The sequence below is a fragment of the Cucumis sativus genome, chromosome 3 (genome assembly GCF_000004075.3).
Source record: "Cucumis sativus cultivar 9930 chromosome 3, Cucumber_9930_V3, whole genome shotgun sequence".
Lineage (NCBI taxonomy): Eukaryota > Viridiplantae > Streptophyta > Magnoliopsida > Cucurbitales > Cucurbitaceae > Cucumis > Cucumis sativus.
Window position 1 is genome coordinate 28,219,560 of NC_026657.2, and position 10,331 is coordinate 28,229,890.

The following is a 10,331-nucleotide window of genomic DNA, read 5'->3' on the forward strand; positions in this document are numbered from 1 at the left end:
CGATTTCAACACGAACAAGAGCTTAACTCATCTAATGTTTGTATATACTAAGGACGAAGAGGTTCGTGATTCAAATATTTCCATTTTCTAATGTACTAAAAGAACTAGAAATTTAATAGCATTGAATATAATCCAAAAATAATATTGTGAGAGTATCATGATATATTGTATTAATCTAGGGGGAAAATGATATTAGACTAATTTGAGAAAAACAAAACTTGGACTTTGATACCATATATTAAAACCTAGGTAATTTTATACCCATCAAGTTGTAATTTGTTGGAGTTTATGTTAAATTTGAACTCTAATATTAAATTTAAGAGAAAGAAGAAGAAGAAAAAACAACCCTAAGTTTGCAATTACCACCCACATGGGAAAAAACTAAATAAATTAAAAGGTGTGACAAAATCACCACTAGAACTTCACCATTAGGGTCCTTTACACCAAGGAACCATAAAACATGTACAGCTCAGAAAAGCATAAGGGGAGAATATAAAATATATCAATCTAATCCCACACTGTTAACAAACAAGAAAGGAATTTATACTTTCTACCACTAACACTCTCAAAAGCTGTTCCATTCCATTAGAGGGAGAAAAAAGAGAATAATTTATTGTTATTTTGGTTAATTAATTACATGGAAAACTAAAAGAGAAGCATAAATATTCTTCCCAGACACTTTTACACAACCCTAGCTTTAGCTCCCTCTATAACAAGGTATAGTATATATATATATATATGTATATATATAATATGAGAGCTATGGCTATGGCTATGGCTATTCCCTAGTGAAGAAAAAGGGTTGGTGAATTAGGGGTTTGGTTTGATATTAGGGTTGTGCCTAGCTGAGATCATATCATATCATAAAAATGGGAGTATATGCATGCCTCCTAATTTCCCTCTTATTAATTCTTCAAACTGTTTGGATTTCATCCCTTTCTAATGCTTCCAATAATTCTTTTCCATATGAATCTCTTTCCAACCCTCCTCTCCAAACCCATCATCTTCATCAACAACCACGCTTGGGTGAGATTATATTTATTCAAAACCTCTTTATCTTTTGTTTTTGTTTATTGATTTTTAAATTGTGTTTACGAGTACCCTCAAATTATTTAAATTAATCTTAGAAACGTGTTGTGTTTGTTTTGAAATATATAGACAGAGTACTCCTCCCTATTTTTATCTTGACGAAAGATTCATATTTTGTTTTGGTTAAAATATCATTTTGATTATGTATAATATTGGTTCATCAACTTTTAACATTAATCTCTATCATGAGTTTTAAAAAATGATGTTTATTAATATTTTATTTATAAATCAATCAAATATATGTGCATAATGTGTCTTTTCCATTACAGTTATTATTGAACTAATTTTGATAAGATTTCTAAAATGATCAAAAATCGATAATTAAAAAATACACAAGGTCATGTACCTATACAAAATAACATATATATGGAATTTGATATTATTCTTTATTTCACCATATACTTCTTTGACTTTGATCCTAACTTTATCATAATTTTCTTTTCCATTGTTGAGTGAAAAACAATTTTTTATAGAGGTTTGAAATTAAGGTTTTCATTCAATAACTTTTTTTTAGAAAGTTGTGAAAATTAAAGGAAAATTATGTCAAACATTTACTTTTGGTTTTTAAGATATGGAATTGCTAAATGATGAGGAATCGTTAATTATTTATTGTCTTTTGGTTTGGAGTGAAAGGAGGGGGTGGCAAAGAAGAGAATAATAAGACGGCCGCGGAGAGTTGGACTGTTTCAAAGGCTAAAGGGGGCGGAAGGTCCGGCGCCGGCGGGGCAGGAGCCAACAACCACCGGCCGGGAAAGGCGAAGAACGCAGCTTCCACTTTGATGAACTCAAATAACAACATAATAATAATTACCACTCTTCTCCTCTCTTCCTTTTTATACTTGTTTTAAATCTTCTTTTTTTCACTCATTGAAATATGGAATAAGATCAAAACCCTATTTATATATACACACATACATCTTTTTGTTTGAGTAAATTTTTGTTATCGACTACCTCCATTTATGCATATACACATACACACATATAGATCTTGTTCTAGTACAATAGTTGGAGTAACAAGATTTGAGAACAAATTTCATGTTATCAATACACTCGAATCTTAGCTAAACGTAGTAAGAATGTTTGGAGCATTAATTGTCTCTTTAATTTATATCTCCAAAAAAAATTGTCTAAGATATAATATATGTAGCCTTCCCCAAGTGTGATTATTAAATTTATGTTTAAATTGATATAATTATTAAAATAAAATTTGAAATAGAAAAACGTGTAGGGTTTAGATTTTAGAAGTATAAATGGATTTTGGAAGCATATTATTTTGATCACGTGGTTAAAAGTGCAAATAATAAAAATGAACATTGATGAACAAAATTGTGTGGTAGAGGCAATTAAAGAAAAGATATCAAAATGTGGATATAGTATGAAAACATTAACAAACGTCGACGTTTGAATATATCCAATTTAAATGTCATTACCACCTAATAAATATCTTATTTTCCCATTCCCAATCCACTTCTTGACCTTGACATCCATTCCTTTCTTGATTGTTACAACTTACATCCCCTTCTTTCAAATTAAAATCACAAATAATTAAAGCTTCTCTTTTCTTAAAAAAAAAAAAAAGAAAAAAAAAACTGTATTTTTATAAATATTTTTCATCTTAAAATATTATAATATTTAGTCTAATTTTTAAAATCATTAATAATAATAAAAATATTGTGTATAATGATACCTTTCAAAAATCATAAACTAAAGACATGGCCTAACTCTAATCCATTTAATCCACTCTTTTCTATTTCAAATATCTTCTACCAGATATCTTGTTTTTATTTGTGATTATAAAGTCCTTAAAAGATATATTTTTAATGCAACTTGGTCTGATATTTTTTACCTAAAAATAAATATTAAAATATCTATAATAATTCCTGAGATATTCGTTTGAAGTTATAACTTTAGAAAATAGTTTGTCATTTTTTATTTTTGAAAAACTTCAAATTTTGATAAATTTTCAAGGCGTCGACTTATCCCATTTTAATTTGATACATTATTTGTAATTATTTCTTCGTAACGTACACTTAGTTGCTATTAAAATAGTATTTTTTAGCTTTGGCATTTTTAAATTACTTCAAAAAGCGAGAGAGAGAGAGAGAGAGAAAAAATTACCGTATCCTAATTTTTTAGATTAAAAAGAAAACAAGTCAAAATTTTCAATTATCCAACATACAATCAGATAATTAACCTAAGAATTTGTTAATTTTTTCTAATCCTAAATAAGTTTCGATCATGTTAGGGTAGCAGAGTAATTAGTTAGTGTGGTAAAACCATTTATACGGAAGGATGATATTGCAATTATACCTGTAAAATTTTAAAAATAAAAATTAAATATCTAAGTTTATCCATAATTTAAAATTGGATTTGGATAAATTGAGTTTTAGAATTCATTTTTTCTCATTTAGGGGTCCAATTGTTGATAATGTAATTGCACTAGGGTTCACGTTTACAACTTTTTTTTACTTATTTACATGGTCTTTTTTATTTTGACTTTTTGGAATGTCCTTGGCAAAGTGCAAATTCCAAATTAATGTAGTATTTACTAAAGTGTTTATTCTATTTTTTGGGGACTTGGTTAGTGTTAATTAATATTTTAAACGCATTAGTTGGTAAATTAATAAATGTAGATAAATTGTCAAAAACGGTAAAATTGATCAAATATTTGTACTTCATACTGAAATGGTGTCCAGTAACTTTTTTGTCATTAAGTGAAAATTTGGAATAAAGTGTAAATGTTTTATATATTATATTAATTATAAACCAATAATTTAAATTTTGGAATTTTCTTAAAATAAAAAAAAATGAAAAACGATTTATGCTTCATAGAAATACCAAACAATTTTAATAAAATTTGTATACCTATCAATAAATTTAAGTTTTTATACAAAATTAGTGAAACAAAGCTACATATTTAAAATTCAGATATTTAATTAGAGGGATTTTAAAAAATAGTAATACAAGTTTAGAATGGGTAATCGTAATTAGAAGATAGGAGAAATAATAATAAAATGAAGTAGATTAATTTGATAATTCCACCAACCGACAATCTCTTGAATTTATCCAATTTCGTTATTTTCAATAAAATTCAACTCATCCATATAAATCCTTAATATAAAATGGATAACTCTGCTTCTTTTTTCTTTTTTTTTTTTTCTTTCCATTCTGTTTTTCAATTTAATTTTGATTGAATCATTTGCATTCAAAATTTGGAAGTAGCTCAACCGTAATAAATAACTAAATAATTATAGGTATATGAAAGTTCAAAATATATAAACATTTTGTACTAATTTTATCATTTTTGTTTCAATTCCGTCCATAAATGTTAGACATTAAATTCACATTCACTAATCTTGTTTAAGCTCTTGATTTGATCTTATACCATTTTTTTCAATCAAATAAACTTAGGTGCATTCTTAAAATGTGGTACTTGTATTTCCTAATAAAAGAAAAACAATAAATTAAGTTTCAAGATGATTAGATTAGGATGTCTAACCCTAATAACAAAAAATTTCTTTTTCTATTTTGGTTCAAATTTTGTCATTTTCAATCAATTTGACAATTTCAACCCATCTAATATCATTAATCATGACAGGTATTCACACAAATAACAAAAAAAAATTATGATAACAAGGTCCATTTCACAACATTTTTTAATTACAAAAGTAACAAATTTAAAAATAAATAGTCATATGATAACTTCTTAATAGTCCTCTGATAGTCGTCTAGTATATCTAATTATTTGTCATATTTGCTATATGTAATAAAATGTGCTATGGACTTCTTTTTTCTAAATTATTTTTGTCAACTCATACAATTTTTCAATTGTCATATTTTTGTGGACCACTTGCACTTATATCAAAATATAAAATGAAAATAGAGCCTATGACCTGACATTTTAAAATTTGCATGAATGGCAAATTGACAAGTTCGGTTCAATTGAAACTATCGAGTGACCAAAATATTGATTGTTCTAATAATATCAATTGTTATTTAATTAGTGTGTGATTGCGACCTAATAGTAATTGCTAACCATACAAATTGATATATTGTAATAATACTTAATGTCATTTAATTGTTCTAAAAATATTATCTAATACTTTTAAATTAATATTGATTGATATTGAAAAATGGAACAGAAACAGAATCCAAAACCATTTCACTCTAAAAAAACATTGCTTTAGTTGTAAACTAAATACAAAAATGCAAAAATGCAAAAATCGACTACAGTGTAATTTAAGCAACTTCATGACAAATAAAGGTAATTTATTAATTTAAGTTTAAAAATAAAACATATCTGAAGAAAAAACAAGAAGATAAAAACATACTATTATGCGCTGCAATTCTCCACTGTTGAGATATTTTCTTATAGAAAGAACTTGAAAAGGGAAATTGAGAAAGATATTAAATTTTGAATTTTGAAAAATAGATTAAAATAATTTAGATTTTTACGATAGAATTTTCATTTTTACAAAATTCATAATTTTTTAAATACCTAATTTATAATAGTTCTACTTTCTAAAAAAGTAAATTAAACCAAACATCAATAAATCTTTATAAACAAACTCTATAAATAAACAAATAAGCACACAAATATTCAAATTGACTCCAGCATTTTGCATTCTAAACATAAATTAATAGATTGTGTTCATCGTAGATAGTAAATCAAAATTGTAAACTAAAAAATGATAATTAAAAATTTAACAAAACATCCACTCATTTTGTGTCAAGTCCATATTTACACATAAAAATATCAAATTGTCGATAATTTGCCTAATTTTTTATTACTTAAATTTTGACCAAATTTCAAAAACAAAAAAACTTTTTCTAGTCTTAAAATTTTAGCTTGGTTATTTAAACCATTCGTATAAGGTAGATGTCAGAGGAAGAAATTTAGAAATAGAAGTGATATCAATAAACTTATTTTTAAAAATAGAATTAATTTTCAATTATATTAAGAATCTTCCAATTGATTGTTCTGGTAAAATTAGTAAAGTTGAATAGAAATAGGTGGAAAAATTTGTAACGGGTCAGCATTTATACATTACTTGTCATAAAAGTAGCATTTAAAAATTATATGCAGAATCCAAAAGAGAAGAAAGAAAACAATATTTCACTTGTTGATATGTCACATTATGCAAAAACAACTTTAAAATGAGTATAGCACAGTTAATACAAAAATAGTAATATAATATTAATTTCAAGGTTAGAGTAATTATTCTTCTCTTACTTTAATATTCTATAAAAATGAAAAATGGTAGATGAGATTGGAATAAAGAAAAGCAAAATGTTAATTAAGTATGCCAAACATAATTATTATTAAAATTGATTAAATAATAATAAGAGGTATTCTAAAAAAACATAACAAACCTCAAAAATATTAATATTTCGAAAATAAAAAATTTATAAAACTACACAAAATGCCTAGTATTAATTTTAATATTTAATTATTTAATAACGATTTGAAAAAAAAAATTACAAGATATAAAAAAGACGATAAAAAGAAATAAAAATGAAATAAAGATATAAAGAAATGATAACCAGAAATATTTAAACCAATGGCAGAAGAAAAGAAAAAAGTACCTTGAAAATAAAAATAAATAGCAGAAGAGACAGAAAGAAAATATAATATTAAAAAAGTTTATATTGGGTGGCAAATTAATTTAGGTATTTTGTATAAATGTATTAAGACATGTAATTTTATAAATATAACAAAAGAGAAATTTAAATTTAACCTTTTATATATATATATGTTGGACTTTGTTTTTATCATTTTTATAAAAAATAAAGTAGTGTGTATTATAAACATAATTATTATAACTTGTTTTTATCATTTTTAAGTGTTCCTAGGAAATTTGTTAGACTTTTTCATTTTATTACTTGAATTAAATATATTATGATGGGTTATATTTATGAAAATTAATATAATAATAATAAGGGTTTGGAGGGAAGTAATATATAGATTTAGAGTTAAAGGATAAGATTAATTTTAAATATAAAAACCAAAATAGAATAAAGAAAAGAAAAGGAGGGTAGAAGTAAAATAGAAATAGAGAAAATAAAATTAGAAATAAAGAAAAGAATGAGAGCGGTAAATATGATAAATTCCGTAAGTCAATAGGTGGCACCAACGGCGGTAAAAAGCGAAAAGGATAAGGTAGAAAAAGGTAAGTGAGGAATGGCAATAAATAATAGAAAAAGGAGATAAAAGATAAGAACAGAAGTTTTGTCTGATGGAAGGGACACGTCATCTCTCTCCCTCTAAAATTGGCCCATTGGATAAGAACCCACCATCTCGGCTCTCCACACCCTCCCTATTCCCAGTCTTCTATATATTTCCCTTCTCCTTCCCCTTCCATTTCCCCCTTCTTCATTCCATTATCACTACACTTTCCTCTTCTTCTCAACACTCTCCCATTTCCGTAATTAATGGCCTCCGTCGCTACTGCTGGATTCATCGCCCCATCTTCCTCTTCCTCTTCCTCTTCATGTTTTCCCCATACTAATCGTCCAAACAAGAATCGAACTTCCACTAATCAATTTAGAGTTTCTTCTTCTTTTTCTTCTTCCGTCGCCGATCCTTATCGAACTCTTCGGATTCAACCCGGTTCCTCTGAATCTGAAGTCAAAAAAGCCTTCCGACGTCTCGCTCTTAAGGTTTCTTCTTTTCTTTCTTTCCATTTCTTTATATGACAGGATTTGTTACATCCTCTGATTCTTACGATTTCTTTGATTATTATTTTTTCAGTATCATCCTGATGTTTGTAAAGGGAGAAATTGTGGCGTTCAGTTTGAACAAATCAACGAAGCTTACGTTGTACGTGATCACACCCTCTTTTTCTTTTTAATTATTTACTCAAGTTTGAATCAATTATTGGAATGATCAATTGTTTTTTTTTTCTTTCTTTCTTATAATAATAATAATTGTGCACCTATTATTGCAATAACTATTTTTCTTTTCTTTCCGCACATAATTACTAAACTAATTAAATATATAGACATTTTTTTAGAGGACATAGTTTGAATTCCACTATATGTAGCGTGTGAAGTTGAGTGTTTGTTCAGGTTCATGTCGGTTTCATAGTGTTTTCGGTCATTCTATCATTGATTTTCCTTTACCTATTTGTCGTATTTCATGTTAGGTTATATTATACACACACACACACTTGCACTATGTCTTTTGCTTTTATTGGGTCCCAGATCGACCCAAATTTGTTCAAGCCTTTTTATGTAAATAGCAAATTTTGATCGTTGCGCTGTGTTGGTTATCATAGATTGGGTAGATATGAAGTTGGGTCCCAAACGCCTCCACCGTCTTTTACATAATTTCTTCTCTTGGCCTATCTGTAAATTCTAATAATCGAACAAATTTGTATGTGAATTCAATTCTTGCAACAGATCTGAGCTATGAAGATAGTTTGAATTTTGCTAACGAGGTGATTTTTTATTTGGTGAAACAGATTGTGATGAATAACTTGAGAGGTATAGCAACATCAATAGAGACATATGAAACAAAATATTCTGAAGGGACTGATGAACCGAAGACAAAATATGGGGAACCAGATTGGGACTCATATGAAGAATGGATGGGATATGAAGGAGCGTGGATGGGTGATTATTCATCTCAATATTAATCCCGAAATTTAAAATCCAAAAACAAAAAATTAGAAATCAGTTATGATTTGTTCATAGAATTGGTCTTCAATCTATCAACATCATCAACATCATCAACAACCAACGGTTGTGATGATTTGGTTTGGCTTGTATATATGGTGGGAAAAGAGGGGAAGTTGAAAATTGGTATTAATTCATTAATGTGTGCACCCTTTTTTTTCGAGTGGTGGTGGTGTCGTTGTTGTACATATGGTCAAGAACAGAGGCTTTTGGGTCTTTTAATGATATGAAAAGGCTTTGAAGGAATGGCCTAGCAAAGTTGTGGTGGGACATTTGTGTTTTTATCATTTTAACTCTTTATTCTGGTTGTTTCCCCAATCGAACGTGGTTCGTTTCTGTCCAATATTATCCGTTTCTGAATAAAATTAAGAGGTGGGGATAAGAATGACCAATTACCCTTGTTGAGTTCCATTTGAATGAGAAGGAATTGCCTTAATATTCTGGTATTGAGATTTGTAAGATTAACTGGAAACGTATTTTGACTTATTTGAAATCAATTTTGGTGACTTGAAAATTTTCAATTTTTCAAAAATTTCAAGACAGAGTAAGTCGAAAAAGTCAAAGTTTTGTCTCTTAATTCAACTTCAACCTGCACTCGGAGAGGTGTGTTGATCCCATTAAATAAAGATGAGAGATTGACGAGATAAAATAGATGAGGAACGATTAAAATCATCCCTGCATTTGGTTTTCTCATTAAAATCTCTACATTTGGTTAGTTAAAGTCACAATCGGTGGTGTGATGTAACAATATTTTCTTAATTTGTAAAAGTTCAATTAAATTTGGTGGTGTGATGTCACAACATTTTTTTTAATTTGTAAAAATTGTGGAAAGTAAAGTAGTAACACTATTGGTTGCATGAAAAATTGAGGAAAGTAAAGTAGTAACTATTGGTTGCATGATTTTTGTTTCCTTTCAAGGTTCTTAATTTACATTTTGTAGAATTACAAAAAAAAATTCATAAATAATAATTGTAATCAAGAGTTTAATTCTATGCCGACAAGGACATTTTTCAATGTGCTTATTTAACATAAATAATAATATGTATTATTTTTCGTTTACTTTTACTATTAAGTCGGGTGGGAGTGATTTTGAAAAGCTAAAGGTTGGGATCTAGAAGTCTTAACTTAACCCAGATGTTGAATAAGATTGGAGGGATATGAATTTGCTTTGAATGTTTCTCAAAAACAAGAAGAAAAGAACTTTCCTTTTATATATAATTGAAGGGGCAAAAGGGTGGTTTTAGGAATGAGCTAAGACATAAACATGATAAATAAATAATTATACATATACAAAGCCATATATATATATAGCAAATAATGAACAACCAAGCTCAATGAGATATACACGTGTGACGTAGGTTTGAATACTCGAAGGTGAACGTGTCTCATCGAATGTTTTATTTTTTTTCAAAATAAAGTTGTCTTGACACTTTGTTACTCTCTTGCTCTCTTGAATTTTGAATTTGCTTCAACCAACTTATATTTTAGATTGAATCTTCAAGTTCAATTGAAGTCTCGAGGTTTTCAAATATGCACTCGTTTATCTTCTCAACCAATCTAGTAAA

General features: G+C 27.6%; 1 protein-coding gene and 1 long non-coding RNA gene across 2 annotated transcripts; both read left to right on the forward strand.

Moving 5' to 3' along the window:
• Positions 1–614: 614 nt before the first annotated feature.
• On the forward strand, positions 615–2,023 carry LOC101216866. The gene is made up of 2 exons (XR_969065.2): positions 615–1,026; positions 1,717–2,023. It is a non-coding gene; the product is annotated as an uncharacterized LOC101216866 (long non-coding RNA).
• Positions 2,024–7,412: 5,389 nt separating this feature from the next.
• Positions 7,413–9,177, forward strand: LOC105434944 (chaperone protein dnaJ 8, chloroplastic). The gene is made up of 3 exons (XM_011653511.2): positions 7,413–7,749; positions 7,841–7,909; positions 8,553–9,177. The coding sequence occupies exons 1-3, from the start codon at positions 7,522–7,524 to the stop codon at positions 8,724–8,726; spliced, it is 471 nt and encodes a 156-aa protein (XP_011651813.1). The 5' UTR covers positions 7,413–7,521; the 3' UTR covers positions 8,727–9,177.
• Positions 9,178–10,331: the final 1,154 nt, after the last annotated feature.